A 26530-nucleotide genomic window follows, 5' to 3' on the forward strand; every position below is an offset into this window, starting at 1 on the left:
GTAAAATGCAGACCTCCCGCCTCTGACTGAAACTCTGAGAGTTTCCTGCATGTTCACAGTAGCTCCCTGACACTCACAAATTAGATGCAATATCCTTGTTAAGTCATAAAGGCAAGAGAGAGAATGAGCATGAGGAAACAGTGCTACTATAATATTGCATTTTTGCCTTAAATTACATAAATAGCACAGTTTAAAAAGAAATCATCCATCCCTCCCTTCATCTCCTTCTCATGGACCCGGTTTAACTTTGCTAGTGTCATTTTGAGGGGTACACTTGTCAGTGGGGATGCTTTGAGGCTTATCAGCTTGGTGCAACAACCACATATCTTGCTCTCTTTATCTGGAATTTTCCATCAAACAGTTTCACTCCTATTAACTTTCTGTTAGATAAAAATATCCAGTTATCAATAGTTGTACATAAACTTGCCATTTGGAGGTCCTTGTGGTTATTTAGCCATTACATATAAGACCTTGGCAAAGATTCCTCTCGTCAAAAGTGTAAAACCCTTTTTTACAAGCGACGATGAAGCCTTTAACATTCATCAGCATCTGAATCCTAAAACTAAAGTTTTTCACATTTTGACATTGTACAAAATATCGCTTTATAAATGTTCCTATCAACCTGCCATTAAATTACCAAAAAAAAAAATAAAAATAGGTAATGATTGTGAAGTGAATCCTATTTTCTAATGCTATTGTCTATGGGTGGGACTAGGGCTGCACAATATTGGAAAAATCTGATATTGCATTATTTTATATTTCCGTGATTTAAATTTTGCATTATGAAAAGATGGTTTGAATAGCTCTATTTGGTGGTTTTGTAGGGAGTCTAACAGTTATCCGGTACAAAAATAGAATAATCACAATGCAAAAAAAATTATTGCAATGTTTGGTTTTTAGTCCAAATGTCTTGATTCTTAATCAAGTAAAAATATTGTTTTATTTTCAATTATCTACCAATCTGGTAAGTAAAATAATCTTGTCTTTAGGCATGGGCCGGTATAAGATTCTGACAGTATGATAACCTTGGATCAAAATATCACTTATTTGTTTCATGGTATTGTGATTGCTGCTCTAAAATAAGTTATTTTTAAATGTCTGGGTAACAAAAAACTAAAACTTTTCCCCTTTGAACCCACTATTTTATTTTGAGAAACATTTAAGATAGTTTGGAGCAGTAAACATGTCAGGCTAAACAATTCAAATGAATCATTGACTTCTGCGGTCTTTATTAATTTCAAAAGCACAGACTTCTTTAAAATTTTAAACGGCATCTTTGAATATCTTTTCTGATGGAGATACTGTTGTCCTAAAAACAAACAAAAAAAATACGTAAATAAAAAATAATCTTACTCAAACCATAGGAACGGTATAGCAGAAAAATAGCAGGAAACCTCAGTATACTTTGGTTATCGTCCCTTTTTCTTTTCTTTTTTTTTTTTTGGTTGTTGCATAAATTATATCTATTCTGCATAATTAATTCATGAAAATAAATCTGCTACACCTTCAAACATCCTAATTTTTTTTACCATCGAATGTTCTAAACTCTCTTCAAATGCTAAGTCACAGGCTTTAAAACTCATGCAAAATCTACAAACCACTAGGGATGGGTATTGTTAAGGTTTTAACGGTATTACTTATCGACACCGCTTATCGATTTGGTACTTTAACGGTTCTCTTATCTGTACTTTTTGTAGTGTTTTTTTTTTTAATGACCTCATTACCTCTTTTTTTCATTAATGCATTTAAATAAGTTTACAGTGTTTTGGGGGTTAACTGTTTTTAATACAGTTTTACGTGTGCACAGCCGAGAACTGTAAAGGCTTTTATACTTGACATGCTCGCCGGAAACAAGCATTTCTAATGTGAGATTGCCCACTGTGCAGACAAGGTTTTACGGTTATATTATAAAACTGTGAGTAATGTTTACTTAGCAATAATTGTCCAGTACCGATAGAAGAACCGTTAATGGCAGAGCTTATCGATACTTCGTTCTTTTATAATTTAGCACCAATACCGATAAGGTACAGAGTTTCTGTACCCATCCCTACAAACCACATTTTCTGTGGTTTTTGGTCAATTATATTTCAGACTCAACATTGCATATGTTGCGATTTGACTATTGCAGATATCCACCATGATGGATTTTTTTTAAAGTAAATTGGAAGGCAGACTTTACTAATGTAAATGGAGTTGTAACTTAAATGAGTTTTTGCAGGTTGGAATGTTTGAAAATGTGTAGTAATTAATGTAATAATGCACAAAAGTGGCAGCATTAGTAATAAAATAAATCATACTTAGAGCTGGGCGATATGGCAAAAAAAATTATCATGATAATTTTTTCATATCAGTCGATATCGATATTTATCACGATAAATGTAAAATCTTTATATCTATCAATTATATACGATTTTCAGCATGCCAATGGATTTGTGCCGCTGATTTAACACATTTAGCAAAACGTTTTAGCTGTCTGACAATATAAATTATAAAATAATAAACAAAAGAACAATCTTAATTCAGAATTTACTTGTTCAAGTTTTCAACAACCAAATACATTACCTACAAGTTATTAGATATTATTGTTCAACATCAGAAAAAAAAATAAAACCCGGTTTGGAACAACGTGAGTTAATGGTCATAGAATTTTTACAATGAGGTTCATTATTGAATGTCAATGCATTTACTAACATGAACAAACAATGAACAATACATTCACTACTGTATTTGTTCATGCTAGTTAACGTTAGTTAATGAAAATACAGTAGTTCATAGTTAGTTCATGTTAACTCATGGTGCATTAACTAATGTTAATAAGCATGGACTTGGATGTTAAAAATGCATGAGTAAATGTTTAATTATGATTAATAAATGCTGTACATGTGGTGTTCATGATTAGTTTTGGATGAACTTTCCTTTTAATAGTGTATGGTGAATTTAGGGTGAAATATACTTTAATGTATTTTATTTAGGGATGCTAATGAATACTTGATCTATTGATTGTCGATAACGCTTTAATCGATAAACCTTATCGATGACTGATTAAGCATGGACATTTAAAGGTTTAGTTATGTTTTGCGCTGTGAGACGCATCCATGCATTACATAATCAAGTGTGTGTGCAGTTTACCTTACTTATGCTGTCACCCTCTTGACATCCCATATTGCGGGAAGCATAAACCCTTTGTTATGCGCATATCTCCGATATATCCACGCGTGTTTTAACCAAATTTGTCTGACAGACTAACATGAATAGACGTATGCAGACTCTCAATTTAAAAAATCGCGCATCACAACGAAAACATGCGGGGAGCCAGCCGGAGAGCCTCACACAGCGAGCTCCTGAGCTCCATCCAAGTTTATTCTTCCGAGGTAAAACAAGAAATCTGTCAGTGCTGCGAAAAGACTGTCCAGTTCATGCTGCCCAGACCGTGCTAAGTTAATGAATTAAAATGATACCGTGAAAATAGTTTGATGGATTGTTTTATCGCTAAAGTATATAGCGGGCTTGTGTTAAAGCGCTTCGCCTCAGATGTTATTCGTTCTTCTTGTTTATGCTGTAGATAACTGACCAACAAAATATACATCAAAATTAAGTTACACATTATACAAAACGAAATTAGTTACAAAAAGATACATTTTCTAAGAAATATGTTAATAACTATTTAGTTCGTGCCTGTCTTAAACAATTGCAGGTGGATGATGCTTCGCTCCGTGGAAAAAAAGGATTATATTAATGATCCACTGCTGTTGTAAACGTCTGTTATATATTTGCTGCATTTTAAATATGTCATTATTTTAAAGATTATGTCTTGAGCATCTGATATCTCCTCTGTGATTATGTCCTTTAAATAGGCTTTATAAAGTTTGGTTATTTTACCGTCGATGAGAGACAATAGTGGTATATTTCAAAACAAATATTTTTATATTAAAAGAAAACATAAGCTTGACATCAAAAGATCCTTTATTGTCTTAACAAATACCCTTAAATGATGCAGCCTGTAGTTTACAGCAGCATCAAGTGTTCATTGAGATGTGTTTGGGATTGTGTCCTCTCATGTCTTTCGTCTCTCTTTTAGGGTTTTTTTTCTTGTAAGGCACGACTTTCAAAAATGATGACATAAGACTCTGCTGGGTAGCTGCGCTGGTTTACTAACACTTGTTTAGGTCTGTACTTTCTTAGTATCTTCATAAGAGTGGTCTTGTTTTAAATGGTGAAACAGGTTTGTGGTGTTAACTAACACTGAATGGCTGTAAACTTGTAAGGCATGCTGCATCCGGAAGGGCAGGCTGCAAAATGCTTGCACAACGTTACGCATAGTGCGTAAATATTATCGAGCAATTATCGAACTGTCAATATCGTTTTATCAAAGAATTTTATATCGTGATAATTAATGATATCGAATTATCTCCCAGCTCTACATATACTGATGAAACATTTCTTGTAACACGAGTGATGCTTTCTATTTAATATGTCTCTGTAATATATGCTCCTACTTCTGGGGGGTATTCCAGAAAGCAGGCTATGTGACATACCCGGTTAAGTTTAAGAGTAGGTAAGTAGATGAACTCGGCTTTGGTTCCAAAAACGGAAGTAACTTTTGGAGTATGTTAAGTTGCCTTAGCAACTTACTTTCTGAAGATGTTCTTAAGCAGGTTATGTTTTAGAGTTCTGTTTCAGAGAGTTTACTGAGCATTGCGTGCTCTTGATGAAAATTTTGATGGACTTAAAAGCACAGATATATACGATTTTTTATTCTGAGAGGGTTATAAGTACATAAGTTTTTCATATACAAATGGATATTTGAATGACTGTTGTTGTTTTTCAAAAGAATCGTTAATGTATTTAAAAACCTTTAGAAATAAAATGTGATGGACCGTGGGTCTGTGCTCGCCATAAAAAATGTTCAGTGCAGCTCTTTGTTTGTGCGTCAGAGCAATTTACTGTACAATGTGGCAATAGTATGTTGAACTATCTGTACAGTATGCCTGGCACTGAATTGGGTGGGCGGTACACCGGTGTCATAGTCATTACCGGTGTGACATTGCGCCACAACATGGATTTTCTTATACCGTCAATACCGTAATAAATTAATTATATGCGCCCGAAATTTAAGCTATGCGACCTCATAATATATTTGGGAGCATGTGTGCGACTGCATATAATGGTTATAGCACGACCTGTTTATATTTTTTTTCTAAAAACGTGCTGAATCACTCTTCCCTACCACTATATTGGTTCGTATTAGCTCAGCTGTCAATCACTGAAGGCTTTCCGCTGTCAGATGACGGGGAATGCAAGCAGCTGAAGAGTGAAAAGTACACAGGTTTGCAAACCCCACCTAGTTATAATAATAATAATAATAAAGTTTTCGGAGAAGGTGCCTAAATCTCAATGCGTTGCATTCACTGCGTGTTCAGCGCAAATGTCCGCTAAATGCAAAATCTAATACTGTACACATCATAGCTCAAGAAGCTCGCCTTCACTAAGTTTACACTGTGACTGCGGCTCATTACTAAGAGCGGTATTTCACCGGTGGTCATCGCGAGAGTCCTGCTCTGCCTGCTCATCTATTGGGTTGGCTGACTCTGCTGCTTTCCACAAACACAGAAAAATGAAGATCAGCTCTTAACAAAACTAAGCATTTAAAATGACACAAACCGAAAACAAAACCTTTAAAGAGTGACAGAAGTGAGACTTTTCTTACTTTCTTTATCTTTTTTGAGATGTATATTATTTTGCTATTTAGTTATTGCTGACTGCTTTGCAGCTTTCAGCATGAATTGAATGATTAATTATAGTCTTTTATTTGTTTTGTAGCAGAAAACTTTATTAATTAAACTGGCATGCATATAAAAACAATAGTTCAAAATAAAAATTTGTTCCTGCAGTGCTTCATTTCTGTTTGATGCAAACAATAAATTTATTTTTCATTAAGTAACAGACTTTTTATAGCAGATAACTCGCATTCAAGCACATTCTACACTCTCAGAAAAAAAGGTACAAAATTGTACCTTTTAGGGTACAAATGGCCTGTCACTGGGGTGGTACCCTTAAGGGTACAAATTTGTACCTCTATTTAAAGGTACAATTTTGTACCTTTTACATTTGTACCCTTTAAGGGACAATTTTGTACCCTAGACACTGAAGGTACAAAAATGTACCTTTTTATATTATATAGTATTTTCAGGGTACTGACCCAGGCATTTTGATCCTTTGGTGACTGCATGCACAAATAAATAAATAAAATATTTTGGTTCACAGATGTCCATTTTTATTTATTAATGTAGAAATATTTCATTACAACTCACAACTGAATGTGTTAAGAAATAAAATTACTCAGCAAGTATAAAGCAGACATGTAAAACAGTAAAAAGAACAATTTAGATAACAAATAAAAACTAAATAATCTACACTTAATACAAAGACCACAAGAATACTGTTTAAGATTTATAAACGCATTACACAGGCTACATCAAGTATTGCACTTTATAAAGTCCAAAGTATTTGTTTTAGTCAGAATACTCGGTCATAATAAATAATTTGTCATCAACATTTTCTCTGAATTTCAGAATGAAGGCAAACTTTCTCTATAAATTGCTTCAACAGTGCAGAAAACCATACATCAGTAGCCTCTTCCTCAACATCAGTAGATTACTCCTCATCATCCTCAAGTGGAGTTGTAATTTGTTGTAACACAATATGTGTTTATGCTTTTGATAAACATGACATGTAAAGCACTCATATCTGGAAAATGTTCTTTGATAGTCATTAGGACCACAAGTTATTTAAAAATTTGCTTTATGCATGAATGATAGCAGTGTGCTGGATTAACTTGATGATTGTGATTATCCCAAGAGCATGTAAAGAAACAAAAAACAAGGTTGATCACTCTGGTAGATCACTCTGGTAACTGGAGTAGATCGAGGCTTGTCACCGTCCACCGTTCATTCAAAACATTCCACTGCAGAAACATCAAGGTGTTCTTCTAGTAAGATGGATATGTCAAAAATGTATATTCGTTTACATCATTAGCCCGGCCAATCGCAATCCCATCAACTCTGAAGACTGCCGTGACTCGTCTTGTTAACACAGTTGTCCAGTCGGTGGCCTCCTTCTGTACTTGAACTGTTGGATGTGGTGAAGACGGTTCACTGTAAGCGACAAAGCAATAATTACATTAATATCAGTCACTCTATCACTGATGAAGAGAAAATCAACATGCATAGAAAGTAAAATAATTAATATTCACTGATTAAAAAAAAAAAAGTATCACAGATTAAAAGACTAATATTAATTTCATTCATTCATTCAATTTCTTTTCAGCTTAGTCCCTTTATTTATCTGGGGTTGCCACAGTGGAATGAACCACCAACTTATCCAGCATATGTTTTATGCAGCAGATGCCCTTCTAGCTGCAACCCAGTATTACGAAACATCCAGACACACTTATTCACACACACATTTATACACTACAGACAAATAAGCTTACCAAATTTAGCTATAGCGCATGTCTTTGGACTTGTGGGAAAACCGGAGCACTTGGAGGAAACCTTCACGAACACTGGAAGAATATGCAAACTCCTCACACAAATGCCAACTGACCCAGCCGAGGCTCGAACCAGCGACCTTCTTGCTGTAAGGTGACAGCACTACCCACTGCATCATCCTAATATAAAGAATATCAAGCATTATAAAATGCATTTATCACAGCATTTACTAAACAGAAAACAACATACTCACCTGAGCACAACGAAATGTTGAAGTGTCTCGCTTAACAAGGCTGGCAACATGAGAAGTGCTGCTGTAAAATCAATTCCTGGAACATAAGATGTGGCATACAAACAAATATGAAGGAATCCATCCAAAGCTAGAATTTAATAATATTAATCAAGTGGAGAAAGTTTAGAAAGAGTACCTTAAGAAACAGATCCATAGCATTCTTCAGTTGATCTCTCATCTTTCGATGAATAACTAGAAAATAATTTTAAACACGTGGGTGTACATTTATTGTTGTTTGTAAGTAAAAACCTACAAATTTAAAATAGTATGTAAGCCATTAAAACCATGGTATAGATAATGAGACATACTTACATCTTGTAACTGAGCCATGCTTTCATATGACATGCCTTCATTGCTCTGATGCTGTTAGGCTGCAGTCTGTTGTTCAATCTTGTCCTGAAAGACAATTGGAAACTTCAAATACTTCTGGAAAGCAATAAGATAAAGCAATAACTATTTACTTATTTTGAGATATTAATAAAATAGGTAAAATAGCTTAAGGTACCAGTTTCAGAACAGATGAGACAAATTATTACATTAAAGAACAAAGTATAACTTAAAACGTAGATTTATACAACGTGGTATGTTAATAATTCTACATTAACATAAGTATAACAAACAATAGTAAAGCACCAACAATTCTGGACATGAGAGTTTGTGGACACTCCTCAACATTAATGTAACTTAGACACTGAAACGAAGATATGTAACTTACAAGCATACACACGCCACGTTTGTAACTAGCCACGTTTACATAATCAGTCGCTTTGTCGGTGACAAAATTGTGATTTTTCTTCACAAAATGGCGGTGTAACTTATATAACCGTCTAAAATTACATTTCCGCGGTCAACCGTGGCTAGAAAAATGGCCTCAGAATATAAAACATTATCGATAATTACAAATTTCCAGTATTAATAACAAAAGGTTTTATATCAAGGTATATGAAGACTTTAGTCGCGCCAGCTCCGGGCCACACCGCACATTACTCACAGCCAGATTCCGGTGCACGGATACGGCAGCGTCGGCTCGCTTCTGCCGCCGCAACTGGCTCGAGTGTATTTTGCTATCTTGGTTGCGATTATATTCCGCCGAGGCAAAACTTATTAATAAAGCAGTAACGTAACGTAAGATATAAGGCGCGAATACGTAACGTAGGCGATAAAGGGAACTTTTACACCGAGAAAACTAACAGCATATAGTACTCACCGTCTATAACGTTATGTCCCTCGGTGACTTCGATATCACATTGTATTAACTTCTTTAATAAGCTGCAGACATCTTAGCAAACTCCATCCTGCAGGCCAGCCCGGAGCACTTAAAGCGGGGGAAAGCCGAGACCCGAGAGTCAGACAAAATCAACAGAACACGGCTTCACATGTAAAAATGAGACTGAAAATATCTTTAATACATTCTTACCTGAAAAGTGTGGACTCCAAAATAGACTTTTCTTTGAAAAGCGTGCGAAGTTCTGTGTAAACAGCCAGCATACTCGACGGACCGCCTCAGTAACAAACACTATTATAACGTCTCAACAAGCCAAATTCTTAAAGAGACAGCAACATCACCACCTGTATGAAGATGCTGTCCCTCTGCATGGTTCTTATTCTACATCCCATAAACTATAGGGTCTTAAACAGTAAGCAAAGACCAGTATTTACGTTTTTAATGATTAAAATTACATTCAATTATAAATTAAATTATAAACATTTTTGAGTAAAAATGTTATTTAAATACATGAAAAAAATGTAATTATTAAAATATTTAATTTAATCAATTTATTTATTTATTATATTTTTAAATTATGTATTTTAGTATTAATGTTTAGTATTAATACATTTAAATTAGTGTTATATAGTGTCTTGATCTTATCATGAGCTGAGGGTACAATTTTGTTCCTATAGGGAAACAAAATATATAATTGTACCTTTAAAGGTGCCAAATTGGTCCTTTACGGTACAATTTTGTATCCAAATGTGCTATAAAAGGTACAAAAATGTACCTTTCAAACCTAAATCTGGACATTTGTACCTTTATAGCCCATTTGGGTACAAAATTGTACCCTAAGGACCAATATGGGACCTTTAAAGGTACAATTTTATATTTTGTTCCCTCTAGGAACAAAATTGTACCCTCATTGTACCTTTTTTTCTGAGAGTGTATAGGCAGCATCATAATGAGAAATTGAATTCATTGTTACTATTATTGTCATTTTCATCATCATTAATATTCTGTAATTATTAGACATACATTTTAGAATTATTGCACATAAATATCAGTATCATCTCAACATTAGTTGGATAAGTGTTTCTGGTTTTTGTTAGTCCTAATTGATGTTGTTTTAAAATACAATAAATCCCTTAAAATACAATTTGCAATGGTGCTCATTCATTCATGGTGCTCCAGTGTTCTTTAGGTTTTTTGCTAAATAAATATGTTGAGAATGCATAACACTCTCCCTTGTCGCTTTTTGATAAAGATACCTACCATTTACTTATTATATTATAAAAATATTAACTTTATTCACATACTAAAGAGACGGGCTACTCCTCCCAAAATGTACCAAAAAAAAAAAAGCTTATTATACTGTGATATTATACCATCACCGTTCAAAAGATGAAAATACTGTGATATTAACTTTAAGGTCATATCGCCCACCCCTACACTGAATTGTTTAAAACACTTTTGTGCAGTTTCTTGGCCATAAACCTCTGCACATCATACATGTTTCAGTGCAAGGCAATAGCTTAGTGATCAGTGTGCCATTAAAGAACAATGGAGTTCGAATCTTGTGGAGTTTTTTTTTTTCCTTTTTTTCCCTCTCTCTTTTTAGGAAGTTAATTTAACCAACTCTTATCAGCTGTTTTGGAACCAACATACTCGAGGTAAGCAGGTTTCGGGTTAATCGAACGAGAGTGCAGGGTTTAGCAGATAGCAATTTAACCCAGATTTCTGGAATACCCCCGTTTGCATACAGGTACAGTGTTTCCTCTAGGATTTTTTCCAGCTGTGGTGGCAGGCCTTTTTTTTACACAGATCTACCTGTGGCGTTATTTCAATGACAAATGACATGAGCGCAGTATTAGAAGTTGAGATCGCATTTCTTTAATAGCCTACAGCATGCGGATCTCTTTGCTTGCACACTAATTTCCTCAGCTCGTGCACAAAACTTCTAGCACGCCCCTTCAGATATAAGCCGCTTCAAGAGTGCGCAGATCTTGTGCGCTCTCAAATAAACGCTGCTGAAGTGCGATTTAGTGTTTATGTAACGAGTATGTCTCCAGCATTTGTTAGATTTGCTAGGAATATTTATGAATGTCCCCAATAAACCTACAGAGCGACATTAATGCGTCCTGAAGTAAAGTGAAACGGCTAAACGTCGTGTTTGCTGGCCTCTCGCATCACACACCTGTTAGTCAGCCAGTCAGTCAGTCAGCACGTAACCTTAAAGGGTTAAACAAATGACGCACAGCACTACTACGGTTACAGAGAAAAGTTTGCGCTGTTTTAATTCACTTACCTTTTAATACATTTTGGTGTGATTATCAACCGCTATTAAAAAAAATAAGATGTTTTGAATAAGAAGCTGTAATGTAGCCGTGGCGGGATGAATTTTGTCGTGGGACCCCGCCATAGAAGAATAAATGTAGCGGAATCCATGAGGTATTTTTAACTTTCTGTAAAGTAAACGTGTTATACAACATACTTTCTCATTTTCACTTTACATCTTATCTTTTAGCATCAAATTATAGAGAAAACTATGAATAACACTATTGATGAGAACCAGTAGATAAGCAGTTCACTATCAATAAAGTTTAATCGATACCTATCCTAGTTTTTGAGTAAACAAAGTTTTGGTCCAAAGTTAGCGATGTATTCAGTCTAAAGATAATTTCCAGGTATTTAGTAATATGACAGTAGCCTGTTTAATGTAACATAAATATTTAAATAGAAGCTCACTGTTGTACTTTTTTTCGATTGTTTATTTGACATGCTGACAAAAGTTATAGTGTAACTTTAACTAGCGGTAGTCCAATGGCAAAAGATATGGACTGACAGCTGTTGAGTGGTTTAAAGCCTCAAGCAAAGCACTTAACCTTAGATTACTCCGGGCTGACTGGGGCTGCTGCTGTTAGGCTACTGTAGATTGGATGAAAAAAATGGATGTGAAATCGTTGCTTACATGAATTTAAAAACATCATTCAGTTTATTTTTTAAGGAAATTTTTTATGTTACTGATGACAAAAAAACTGCCTTTTTAACGTTTTGATAATTAGAGGCTTATTGAGCTGTCCATTTCTTACAACTTGTTGTTATTGAATGGTGCTCTTTTGTACTTTAGATTAGTCAGTAGCAAAGCCAAAACTGGAACTAAACTAACAAGAAGGAAAAAAAGACCTAAGATCACAGTCTAAAAATAAGTACACCTAGATTAATGGTACTATTGTGGAGGAAACACTTTAAATGGAATTTTAATGTACAGAAAAATACAATTTTGTAAAAAAAAATTTGCAATAGCTTGAATTTAAATACATTAATTTATATTGCTATTCCTAAAGATGTTTTGTTTAAAAAGCACCAAAATTATCAGCTGTAAACAAACAATGAGAAATGGATACAAATGTTCATTTCAAAAGGAAGGGTACTCATTTATGCTGAGTAATAAATATCGCATTGTGTTAATTTAGTTTATTTATTTATTTATTTTCGCCCCAATGTCATGCAGCCCTATTATAAATGCAACATTTAGCTGTTGTTCTTTTAAATAGAATTTTGCTATTCAGGAAGTACCATATTACTGAATAGCATTTAAAAAGCAAATAAATAAATGCAACAAACCTATAAATGTGATGCCAAATACAGGATTTGTTGTGTGTGTGGAACACCAGAGCCATTTATACTTCCTCACTTTTGTTACAGCCTATTAGATTATTGGTCCTACTGACAGTTTTGCTGACAGTTTTGTCAGCACGAATCACATCATTTTCATGAATTTGCTGAAAGAGCCTCAAGGGAAACTTGAAGGGTGTGCTAGGCCTTAGTGCTGTTTGTACCCAACTAACACCTTATATTGTATTCAAATGTGTGTAAATCTTAAGCTGTTGGTGATTTTATGTCATTGTGAAAGATGAAAGAGGTAGTGAAATCTGGAGAGGGTAATGTCTGCTTTTAAAAAGCTACTAGCAATAGACTTAATTTCTACAAACATGCATGCACTGAGCGATCTGATTTAAAGCTGACTGGGATGGACTGTGTGTTGAATATGCAGCAAAATAGCTTTTCAAAGAACTGGAATTATTCTAGGAAATGCCTTTGTCTCAGCTTATTATTGAAGTACACTAATTTCTCTTTGTTGCTTGGAATAAGTAGTGTTCTCGGTAGTGAAGGACAGTCAAGAATGGGCATGGGACAGTATAAGTTTCTGGCGGTATGATAACCTTGGATAAAAATTTCACGGTTTTACGGTATTATGTTATTTAGATTACTGCTCTAAAATAAGTTCTTTTTAAAAGTCTGGGTAAAAAACAACACATTTTTCAAATTGAACACTATTTTTATTTTAGAAAACATAATATTTTGGGACAGTAAACATGTCAGGCTTAATAATTAAAATAAAAAAATGACAGCACATAAAATAAATAATAATAAAAACAATATAATAAAAAACAAAACCTTACATGTACAGTATAACAGAACATTTTAAAGGGTTTAAAACCTTGACTTTTCCAAACTGCGGTAAATCTTGTAACAGGTTATCATCCCATGCCTAATCAAAAGCCTGCAGCGCCACAATTTTTTAAGAAAGATTATTATTATTACTATAACATGGGTATCAACTGTGTTTTTTTTTTTGTTTTGTTTGTTCGCCAATCAGTATTAAAGCATTTGCATTTGTTTTGAAGAACAGTCCTTGTTAACTACACAGAAAAATAAATGATGCTCATGTCCTAAATAAGTATTGCATATTTGATAATTAAAATGTATTTTCTTTTCTTTTTTATAACACTTAATCAAAACTGAAACGCAATATAGCAAAATTATACTTTAAAGTTCTTCTGAAAAAAAATATTGTTTTTTATTGATTTTTAACTAAAATACCTAAAACAAATGTTATGTTTTTTAAAATAACAATATTCTAGGCATTCATTTTATATAGGCATTTAAAAAAACTAATAAGAAGAATAAGAAACAGAACAAACTCACAACTACAAGGACAACTACTATGATTTTTTAGCAATGTTGTACATTTATTATTGTTATTCAGGTGTAAAATGATGTATGAAAATGTTAGTAATAATTGTATGATTATTAAGGCTTTAAAAAATTTGTTCAAAATGAATTTTTTTTTTTTTTTTTTTTTTTTGTGGTTGCTGCTTTGCAATTTTTTTTCAACATTTTTTTTTGCCCGGAGTGAATTGTAGTTTATCAGCTTTTCCAAAAATGCACTCAACAAACCAGCGTTCTGCCTTCTAGCTCTCTCTCTTGTGTATTTATTACTCTCTGTTGCGCCGATCAGCTGTTAGATTGAGCGTACAGAACAGCAGCGACAGTGTCCTGACATCACCATTGAAATGTCTGGCAGGCATCAAACTCTGAAAGTGTGTCACTGACATGCTTGTGTGCACCTCTCTCTCTCTCTCTCTCTCTCATATTAATATGTGCAAAAGGCCATTGTGTGTTGCCGGTGCAAGAATGAAGCCTGGGAGGATTAAGACATGCATTCATGTAAATCTCAGCCCATGTAATCTATCAGGACACACCCTTATACGACGTCTAGTAACACTTAATTTCAATCACTGTCTGTCCTATTTTAAAGCATTGATGTTTCAGTTCCCTAAATAATTGAATAATCATCTGAATAAGTTTAAAGAAATCTAACACTTTCATTTATCCTCTACACACATTTGAGAAATTTAATGTGAATTTGATGACTATTTGATGAATAGTTGTTAATGACATATTTAAACACATCAGAGTTATTCTCTTTTTGTGTGTTTATGAGAAATCAGCATTTTGAGTTGCCAGAGCTTACTATTTAAAAAAACAAATTCATAATAAAGTTAAACCCTGATTAAGAACCTTTAATCTTAAAAATTAATGTCACCAAAATGTCACAAACAGCTTCTTTCTAAACTCCATAAACTGGATCTCTTAAGCTCAGTATTGCTTTATAAGTGTCAGAGCTTAATAAGAAGACTTGTTAAAGAATTTTAGCTATTCTATTTATGAAGCAGGCTTAATTTTTTCAAGATACATTTTATAGTATTGTAAATTATTCCTCATAGCACATTATATGCTTTAACAAGGGTTTGTTGGTGTGTTGTGGCTGGGCAATATGATGATGCACATGGCGTGTGGACAAAATAAAAACTATTATTTCATATGTTCCATTTATATTGTGGGTCACGAAATGCATTGTTTGAACCAAGACTTTTTCATTATTTATATTAGAGCAATGTTACACACAATTACAGGGATGCAGACATAAATATAAATAACTGCATCATGAGCGTTGCATTCTTACAGTACATTGTTTACAGTTTGCATGTACTTTATTTAGCTATAGTTTTAGTTTTTGAAGTTTATTCATATTTATTTAATATTTTTACATTTAAATCAAACATTTGTCCTAAATTTCTAAATTAACTGAGAAATATAATCACCGATGAGTGAGTACGTCTGAGTATATTCTTTAAAATGTAAAAAACGAAATAGCCTTACATGTACTGCATAGAATTATATTTATATTAACTTGATAAATATATAAAATAATAATTAATCAAATTTACAGAAAAGGTTATTGCCTGTCGCCCAGTCTAGTGGGTTATAATAAACTTGTTAATACACAATTACACTAGTTTTGTTTTCATTCAGGTGGTATTACTGTAAAACATATAAATACCGACAGCTTTTCAAATCTAGAATGTGTAAACATGTTCAGCGCAGGTATTAATAATGTAACTTTTAATGCAGTTATATGCAAAAAACGCAAGACAAGAATGATATTTCAATGACGTTTGTTTACAAGATGCATACTGTGTTTTATTTTGCAACTCTCACCACACACACACTATTGATGTAATATAAAACAAAGAGATGCATATGAAAATGTAAGTGGAGCTTTGTAGATTCTGTTTTGCCAGGGTATTTTTCTGGGTGGTTGTTAGGTGGTGATTTACTAGCTTAAATGAAAAGAACCCACCTCAATTTAAGTCCTGTAATATTCTGCTCAGTTCCTTTCTTCAAGTCTATGCATGCTTTAGCAAAAACCACTAATTATGTAAATAGTCTATTTAACCTCGATAATTTAAGATGATAAAGTCGGTTTTAATGGAAACCACTAAATAGCCACATTTAGGTATTATGTATGCATTTGTTTCACAGTGGACATTTGTAACTATAATACATTGTGGCAGTCAGAGATCAGTTGAGTGGGTTTAAAGGTTTTTGATGGGGCTCGCAAGACCTGCACACATTCCTTACACCTTCTTTGAGCTGAAGCTGAGGGTCAACAAGTCACATCCGCATCCACAAAAACCTCTCTGCTTTGCCTTTAATTCAGTCTGTGCATTGGGGCTGGGCGATTTGGCCTAAAATCTAATTCTCAATTAATTAAACATTTGAACTTTTATTTATTTTAATTTTTTTGCCCTCATAGTTCACTGACAGGTTTTGTACAGTAAATGTGCTCATATTACAAGTGAGAGATTTCTGAATGAAGGCTGTATTACTTGATAAAAAATAAAAACAAAATTGAAGGAAACACACTATCTATCTGTGATTGTTTATTGAAAATCAACGTTAAACAACTAAAATTAAAGCACACATTTCCTTAAAACAACTTATAAATAACTTGCACTTTTGGAAACAAAATAAATAATTTTCTGTGTTTTTCACATTAAAAGTAGAAAGTAGAAAATAAGCATTACTTTTCCACTAAATGCCCAGCCCATACTGTGGATGTGCATAGGTGTGGAAGATGAGGAAATCTTGGAAGAAGAAGATCTTGATTTCTCTATTTGTTGAGTAAGATTGGATCATCAATATGTATTAGTTTATTTTACAGATAACTAAAATAATGTATTTGTCTTGCCATTATTGTCTTTATTATAAATATCCAGCCTGGTTAAAGTTTAATACCATCGCAGTGCTTGACATTGATGCTTGTCCATTACAAGTGAATGTTTCAGACGGACGAGCAAATTAAAGAAATACTTTAGTAGCAGACAAAAAGCTTAAAAAAACATTTTATGTTCATGAACTAATTCTTTTTGAGGAAAAATGTATAAGTGAACACACTCTGATTCACACAGTTCATTGGCTTGACATTTCTTGTTCATTGTAATTCATCCCTCCAGAGCAGTGCAATGATATTAACAGCACATAAGCAGCTCAGTGAACCAGGCTAGCTCACCTCAGTAAATGTAGTAAATTGCTGTGAAGATCGTCATCATAAAACCAGACAACTGGAACATTGGTCATCATTCAGTGTTCATCGTGCTTGCTTGAGAGCAAACAGTGTAACTGCTTCATTCAGGGATATGATGGTTACAGATTTCCCTATGTCTGTGGAATACCCTTAATGGGAATGCCATTCATTTGCTCAATTTACTTTAGCAGGGTCACATGACTCCACTTACGGTCAGGAATGTATTTGAAAAAAATTGATTAGGAAAAATTAGATAGATTACAGGTCCTGAATGTCTATTTTGATTACTTTTGGATGAATCGCGCAGCCCTATTTTCAACCTTAATCATCTATTTTAAGTCGAGCTGTAAAGATGAACGTCTTTTCTAAAATTAACTATGAAACATCAGTACACATGAATATTGATCATTTTTAAATAATAATAAAAAAAATTAAAAAAGTAAAATGAAAGCTCTATGCAGCCTAAGGTTACATATTGAAAATTTAGACAAAAAACAGAAAATAAACATTTTTTCAGACTTCAATAAATATATATTTTGCAGGAACTGGCATTGAGAATAATTTAAGAGTCCCCATAAACTGATGCTAGACAGCAATTGATCTCCAAAAATACCTGTCTCCAACAGTATGTTGATTGCAAATCATTAGGCAGCAGTCAGCATGCAGTCCCCCTACCCCCAATTCCACTATTCATATGATAATGATAGTAGCATTGCTTGGTGGCAAAGAAGGAAATTGTGAAACTGGCAAAACTGGTTTGTGGTAGCCTACTATAAAGTTCACCTCAAGCCCCATCCATATTGCCAGCGGCAAAGCAGCACAATCCCATTCATTTCAATTGAGAACTGGCGACTTCCGGTGATGAGAAACTGGGACTGTTGCTGACAGAATGTAGGTCTGGCAAGTGATGGGATGTGTGTGACAGAGGTTAAGAAATTGTAAACTTCATGCAAATGAGAAGCAAGTTTTACAAGCGATTATCACTGGGAGTGAAGTGCGTGAAAAGCACTTTATTTATCTGCTTTAGTGGGGTGACGGATTCTTCGCTTAGCCACTGCTCATGCACCAGCTGGTAGTTCTTGCTGTATTGACTTGAGCTTGAATTGTTTCATGGACGCGTATTTTTTGTTTTGGGAGTTTTTTTATTTTAGCACTTGTCAACATCTAAATATAGTACCTAAATTCTTTCCAGAAAACATCTCTCTCTCTCTCTCTCTCTCTCTCTCTCTCTCTCTCTCTCTCTCTCTCTCTCTCTCTCTCTCTCTCTCTCTCTCTCTCTCTCCCTCTCTCTCTGTCTCTCTCTTTCTCTCTCTATCTCTCTCTTTCTCTCTCTATCTCTCTCTTTCTCTCTCTGTCTCTCTCTCTCTCTCTCTCTCTCTCTCTGTCTCTCTCTCCAGCCACTTTGGCTAGTAGATATCCAACATTACTAGCCACTTGCTATTTTCACTAGCCACAATTTTGTTGTTTGGAAAATATATTTTATATAAATAAATGTGACTTTGACATGCTAAAATGACTTGCTTTAGATGTTGTGTTGTACACATGCCTCCTTGTTTATTTAACTGTTTTATGATTTTTTTCACATGACTTTTTAGGGCTCGGAATAAAGGTTTTGCCAAATTCATCTCTAACCACATTAAAAAGAAATAATTATTTCTTTGCGACATAAATGTGTCAAAACAAGCAAATATAAAGCTGTATACATGCACTTTTTTGAGAGCAAACAGATCACAGATCAGCAGTTACTACACACAAATGGGGAGTTAATCTCATATTAAAGAAAAGTTATTGTAAAGGATGATAATTAAAGTATATTAACAAAAGTAACTAAGCAAAAGAAAGCAGGTAAAAACATACCACAAGTAATAATGAAAGGATGATCACGTGCCTGAGCATAATTAAAACGAAAGCAGAGACTGCTGCTGTTGCTTAAAAATTTATATACTTTTCAATCTTGAGCTCTTAAAAGCTGCAGGACTGGGTACACAAGCATCGTTTTTGTCTTTTTCAAAGAGAACCGATCGCAAGTGGACGGAAAAATGCGCAAGTAAACGGGAGCGCGAGCGCGCTTTTTAACAGTTTAACAGTTAACATATCGTATGAGAGGTTGATTACTCGCGTGCACAGGTGATGTGATGCGCGAGAGTAATCATCCTCATACGGTTTTCACCTGCTTTGTCTCGCGCGAACACGGTTATTGTTTTCAGTCGTGCTGCTTTTTGATTCTAAGATCACATTTGCACGCATATTGGGCCATCCTTATTGTCGAACCCTGCTTTAAGAAAACTACAATGGAAAATTTATTTCCAACCTGTTTCCAACTAAAGCCGTGTATGTGTGTGCGTGCGTGCGTGCGTGCGTGTATTCGCCCCCTAGACAATCTTAATTAAGCATTTCTACGGTTCTGACAATCATATTTTCAAGTTTAGAAGAGAAGAAAAGGCGGCTGCACGAGTCTTTTCATTGTGTCACATACCTTGCTTAGTGACATGGGCACCTCCAAATGATGTTGAAACAGTGAAATTAACAGTGAAAATGAAACTGAAAGCGAATACTTCCTTAAAATAATCATATCCATTTTAGAGTTATGATTGCGACAAGCATTTAATGTTTTTTCTTTCATAGTAAACAGAGTTGTGCATGAAAAAAATGATACAGTGTGAGTAAGCCTACTCTAGCCTATATTGTTGAATTTAATCTGATAATGACAAATGTCTAATAAAATTTTCTAAAAATGTTGTCAATGTTGACAGATTGCAAGCATATATCTCAAACATAAAAATAAACATCAGAATTATTTTAAGTAGAATAGAATTATTTATAGAAACTAGTAGACCTACACATATTATTATTGATGTTTTGCATATGTTTGTTTTTACCATACCTTTATTTTACACCTACAGAATCGTGACAAATTTGTGATCTTTATTTTAAGCAAAAAATCGTGATTCTCATTTTAGCCAAAATCGTGCAGCTCTAATATATTATATTTGGCAATCTGGATGCAGTTGGGAAAATCATACAACCACCAAGAACTGTGAATGTAAATGTTTTGGAAAAATGATTTTGCGTCTCTATGAATCATTGCCATAATTTGCCATTCGCTTACACACCTCAGGCTCCTGGAGGTGGTACTCATAAGTAGGGCTGGGCGATTAAAATCGTTACTTATTAGTTATTAATTAAACATCATTGTCAATATTATAAAAAAAAAAGTTTCAGTATGTAGTTTTGGTATGAAGCTTTTTAGTTTTACAGGGCTTGAAATTAACCTTTTTGCTTGGTAGCACCAGTGCTCCTAACTTTAAACATTTAGGCGCATCAGCCAAAATTTTGTCGCACTTATAAGCACCGTTACTACAAGTGTTATACAAACATATTTATTGCATTTGAAATCAACACTAATCAAACTAACAAGCAAAAAAATATATATGCAAACGTGAGGAAAATATGTCTCAATGAAATCCCATTAACACAAGAAAATAGATTTTTATAACATAACTGAGGGACCAAAAGGTACACTGAGTGCTCACCAGCCCTGCACGCACTGCTTGAAATGAATGAATCTGTTAACGATATAACTGTGCTGTTCTCACAGGTCGTGTCTAATATTGCACTGATGTTTTTGACATATACTGTACCTTATTATATTCATACGTCATGTTAATAGCAATGGTATATGTTGTGATAAATTTTACAAATATCTGCCATTTGCATGGCGGACAGCATCTGGCGATTAAATGAAGGATTAAACAGAAGCTCTTGTGCTAGATGTGGCAAGCAGTTACCTGAAAATTCCATCCTACACATCCTACACACATGCTCCCAAATATATTTTGAAGTCGCTTAGGTAAAATTTGGGGCGCATATGCGACCAAAATGGTTGAAATTTTGAGCCCTGTTTTATTAAAATGTTGCTGTTAATCGCGTGTCTTGGAAGCAGTGGCAATAAGCTTAGGGTGTAAGTTTGTAATTTCCAATGGAGGTGTGCAACTTACACGGCGGGCATATAGGAGTGACGCGCACATGTTTTGCAAGCAGTGCGCATGTGAACTGCATGCATTTTCCAGCCGCACCAAATATAAAAAACGTCTTAACTTTTCTGAATGCCCCGAGCGCACTGCAATTCATGTAAGTAGAACTAACCAATCTGCTTGACACTTTTTTTATGAAATATACACATTTCAGTAAAAACAGCAAATTTATTACCTCAGACAAACACAAAGCAGCCAAACACTGCAGCGCTTTTTACTTTTCTCTATAAACTTGCATCCGAGCTGCAGCAACGGTTTGTCTGTTAGTCATTCACTGAGAAAACGCTTGATGGTCACCTAGTTACTTAAGATGCCAGGGAAGCGTGAACGCAAAGTCCATTGTAAATGGTCAGGGAATCCACGTGCTTGTCACTTCAGGTCAGAATAACAACACATGCAAAAATGAGTGCCGTATAGCAGCAGTGAGAAGATTGTAAATAAAAAGGGATCTTCGGATGTCACCAGAGTGGCTTTTTGGTTTCTTTTCTTGTGAATCCCAGCCACTAGCTTCCCATCTGAAAGATTTTTTTTAGCATAGGGGGTTATGTAGTCATTCAACTTCTTCACAGTAATGATGGTTGGTTCCTTTACTTAAAGCTCAAATTTGATTTGCATAATTTGTTTTGTTTACAGAGTTTGAGGTTTACTGTATCCTTATTATTCACACCTTAAAGGTCGCTTTGATTTAGTATTTACGCTTTACCATTGCACCGACTTTGTAACATTTTATTTATTAAGTTTAAGTTTAACCCTCTTTAACACTTATGTTTATTATAAAGAGATGTAATATTTTGTTTAAATATTTTTGTTTTTGACTAAGAAAAACAGCCTTAGTAATGTTCGTAAATTAAAATAAAGCGGTTAAAAATCCTACTATTCCTAAATGTATCGTTAAGAAATATTCAATAGTTATCGATTTGGAATGATATGAAACCTGACATCATGATTTTTTTTTAAAAAATTTTTGCAATATCGCCCAGCCCTACTCATAGGAGCAAGTGGACATAAGAGGGGCCAGAAAACATGGAGGAATATATGCTTTCCTCACTTTATTTAAAAACATTTTGTCACTAGATGTCTGAAAAATCCTAGATGTACTTCCTTCCCATGTTTTCACACGATTACATAAGATTCCAGGCTAGGCCTGTGTATGCCTTATTTCTCTTCAAATAATTTATGTGTCCATTGTCATTTGTGCCTAAGGTCAGCGATCCATCCTACTTTTCTTCGTTCTCATTTAGCTTATTCATACATACTTCATAAATGCGCACAATCAAGTCCGCTTCTTTTGTTGGCACCCTTGCATTATTTATCCAGCAAACAGACTGTCACTCGCCGGCTGTAATCATGTTTTAAGAGTTTCCTCAGTGTGCACTGTACAGTCTGACCTCTTTCTTTAAAAGCTTGTTATTTACAAAAGGCAAAGGCAGGTCTCAAAAGACACTCTGCAGGGCTCCGACAGGGAGAGAATGCCGTAACACGAGACTTTTCTCATACATGGCTTAGTAACAGCTCCACCAGGTTGAGCTTTTATTCATTTTTCAATAGTTGACAGCTTGAGGTAAGAAGAGTGTGAAAAGTGCGCACGTTATGACCCAGCAAGGGTTGTACAGGGTGGCAATCTTGTATCTATTGTATGACACACTCTTCTTTTGTTGTTTTGTTGTTGTTGCTTCTTGTTTTCTTTCCTCTTTTATATCTCTGTAGAGATGTATCTTTGGTCAACCGTGTTTGAACTTCAATGTGTTCTAGAAATAAATAAAGTTGTTGTGAGAAAACACTAAATGAAAACCTCTCTTGTGTTTTCAGGGCGTACTCCCTTGTCGACTCCAGCCAGGTGTCAACCTTCCTCATCTCCATCCTCCTCATCGTCTATGGCAGCTTCAGGTCAGTACATCTTCTCACCTCAGGCTGTGGATTAGCCAGTGCTGTTTTAGTTTTACCGAATTTTGCATTTGTTTATCATATGCCTGTTTTACCTGTGCAAACATAATACTGTTTGAAGTGTTGTTGAATTTAGTTTTGTAATGAGATGTTGATGTATTTTCATTAGCAAACAGCACCATCTGTTAAACATGTAACCAACTCAACTTTTGTATGTATTTTGATCATGATAACCATGATGCAACCTAAAAACAGGTGCAGCCTAAAAACTTGAAGCATATAAATTAGGCATGGATCGATAACCATTTTCAAGGTATACCGCGTCAACAAAAGTCCTGGTTTTAAAACTGTCAAAACTTTCTTTTATAGCGTAATATACTTTTTAAAAATTTTTATTTATTTATTTTTTTTGAGTACAACAGTTTCTCCAGCAGAAAAAATATCCAAAGATGCCGTTTTAAATTGTGAAGAAATCTGTGTCTTTGAAATTAATGAAGACAGCAGAGGTAAATGATTTATTTGAATTCTTTAGCCTAAAATGTTTAGGAACTGCTCCAAAATATTTTAATTGTTTCTTAAAATAAAATATATTTGCTTCGTCCAAAATCAGCTACTGCTCAGTAGGTAATGCATTTAAATTTTAGCTTACTACTCGACCTGTACGTTTTTTACAGTATGAATGTTAGTATGAATGGAGCTCAAGCCTACCATAGATAAATACACTAGATATCACATAGGGACCCTGAACATGCGTCAATACCGCCGCCACGTTTGTACAGTGCTCCCAGGACAAACGTCATACAACCTCACTTGTCAAGACTAAAGCCAATGTAAAGATGCTGGACTTTAGCGTTGTGAACGGGTGTAGTAACAAGCAAACATAGAAAACAAAGCATAAGAGCTGAACATTTCATAAGTTTAGATTTTGTTTTGTTTTTTACAATTTTGTATGTTATGAACTTTTGTGCTAAAGTTACGTTACTGATGATAATGCAGTCTCTTACTGCACTGACCATAAGGCAAAGCAGCAACAACTCTCACTAAATACTAGGCTTATGCTAGTTTTGTTGAATAAAATCAGCAAACAATGTAAATGAAATATGACAAAAAGAGGCTGTGCTGCCAGAAACTTGTATTGTTGGCTAAAGCCTAGTTCACACTACAGGATTTTAAACATCAGCAGATCGCTGTGCTGTTCACACTACATGACCTGACTTTGTGTCTTTTGATCTCTGTGGTGTTCACACTACGCAACACTCCGTGAACGATCCACAAGAGGGGGGTCACACACTACATGATCTGACAACATCTCATTCCCCATCAGCTCATTCAAGCTACCAAACCACAGCCATTGAAAATTTGAGGGAGGAGTCGTCAGAAAAAAGTTGAACACTATTGGCTGCTTGTGTGCTGATGACATCACTGACAGTGTTTCAAGCTTTGGAGAAAGCATTTAAAAACATCGTCAAATCAGCTAATTTCTCAGCGGATTATAATCACTTATCTGCAAGGTTTGAGTGGATAGATACACAGAGTTTTTAATTTTTGTAATTTTATAACTCTTTGAAATAAAACTAACATATTTATAACACCCTGCCGTTTTCTAACTATCAGTGTATTTCTTTCTGACATTGTTATTTTTTTATTACAAAACAGTAAAGAACTGAGCATTTCTGCCTTAAATTACCATATTGGTCAAAATGACTGCATGCATGTCTGATACTTTTCGCTGTGACTTTAAATATGTGTGCATTTTCTTGCCTGGCAACTTCCTGCTAACATAAACAAAACTTTCTGATGGCAAAAACATCAATTTACTTCAGATATCTTTCAAAACAGCATATTCTGTGCTGATAAATAGCTCCTGTTTGAAAGTGAAAATGAAAGTCAAGACCTTTAAGTGTTTTAGTATCTTAACTACATATTTATAGGCTGTATTACCAAAAAAGACTATATTTTTAGAGTAATGTGTCATTAAATATGATGCCAGACATTCAAAGCTTAATTTTAATATCTCAATAATAGCTATGAATGTAAATATGTTGTGACAATATGGCGTTTCATATGAGAACGGTCAGAATGAGCAGTATGGTAATTCTAATAGTAACAGAATTCTAGTTCCACTGTTAATATAGCCTACTCTCATGTGTGTGCTAACGCAGAATGAAGCGAGTGCACTGATGCCCATTCTGACCAATCACAGATGTTTCTGCTGAGCTCGTGAACACACAGGCATTCAGCTCATGCTGATATGCTCTCTCATTGGCTGTAGCTCGTCACTACATCTGACCACACGTGGGGTTGAGTCGGCCGACTGCTCTGGAATATTTAGCATGCTGAATGTTGGATTTCCGTCTGCGAGGTGTCGGCGACGCGTCAGCGAGCCTCGTTGATGCGTTGCTCGGTAGTTCACACATAAAGAGCGGCGAGCGCCGAGCACCCGCAGATTTCTTCCCGATCACAGCCCGATCTGTCGGCGAGCTCGTTAACTTCCAAATCGGGCTCAAATCAGGCTTAAAATCCTCTAGTGTGAACTAGGCATAAGTGAACTAGTCCTTCATAACACTAACGAATTGCTTACTTCGTTAGAATGAGAGGTGAAAGCAGGAAAGGGGTGTGTTTCAGGACACAGATTAATTAAATTTAACAGGGAGGGAGGATAATACATTTCCATGCACATGAACACACGCTTTTTGTCGGCAATGCCAGTGCGGTCACTGATCCATCGATGTAGAAAAGTAATGTAAAATGATAATTTTCATAATTTAAAAAAATATGTGCATACTGACCACTGGGAAAACTGTTGATCATAGATTTATGTATATATTTCTGGCCAGTCATCCACTCTACATTGGTTCAACATTCATTTCAAAGGAGCACTACCCTGTACTAAAATGGCAGCTCTATTGACGCGGTCCCTCCAATAGACAACTAATGTAAATATCTATGCATGCGTTATCATACAGTTATAATATTATACCGGCCCACGCCTGATTTAAATGCTTAGTAGAAATATTGCTTCTATATTTTAATTGCTACTTCAACATATTTCGTGCATTGTTTCTAACGTAGGTCTTAGTGAAATCATTTAAATTCCGCTGATTTGTGCATTCAGTTATCATCAAAATTATTATGCCACATCACTGCTATATTATATTTCAGTGTTAAATATGTTAGTGCTGTTTACACAGGTTAAAATAACATATGTGGTTTTGTACTGGACAAGTCATGGTGCTGATCAGTGGTTGAGTAAACGACTGGTCAATGTAGTAAACATATTTAATGTAAGCTCACGCAGTGTTTCTTTTGTGAGCTGATCTGATGAATGGTCTTCAGTGCACGGTTCAAACTTGTTTGCCATTTTATATTTTTCATTTGCAGAGTAATGAGGATGCTTGTTGT

General features: G+C 34.8%; 1 protein-coding gene and 1 long non-coding RNA gene across 7 annotated transcripts in view; one reads left to right on the top strand and one right to left on the bottom strand.

Moving 5' to 3' along the window:
- sppl3 (signal peptide peptidase 3) overlaps nt 1-26530 on the top strand; it is a 205195-nt gene that overhangs the window by 151589 nt on the left and 27076 nt on the right. For all 6 annotated transcript variants that reach the window (XR_015500352.1, XM_087269464.1, XM_087269462.1 and 3 more), the window contains 1 exon segment: nt 23054-23131. Coding sequence is in view for 1 of the 6 variants with exons in the window: in NM_001015068.1 (NP_001015068.1) it covers nt 23054-23131 (78 nt within the window). In the remaining 5 variants the exon portion in view is untranslated.
- Nucleotides 7981-9300, bottom strand: LOC147842025 (uncharacterized). Its single transcript, XR_015500980.2, has 3 exons — nt 9200-9300; nt 8990-9097; nt 7981-8178 (listed from the first exon to the last, which is right to left on the bottom strand). It is a non-coding gene; the product is annotated as an uncharacterized LOC147842025 (long non-coding RNA).

This window comes from Danio rerio, chromosome 10 (assembly GCF_052040795.2).
Source record: "Danio rerio strain M-AB ecotype USA chromosome 10, GRCz13ab, whole genome shotgun sequence".
NCBI lineage: Eukaryota > Metazoa > Chordata > Actinopteri > Cypriniformes > Danionidae > Danio > Danio rerio.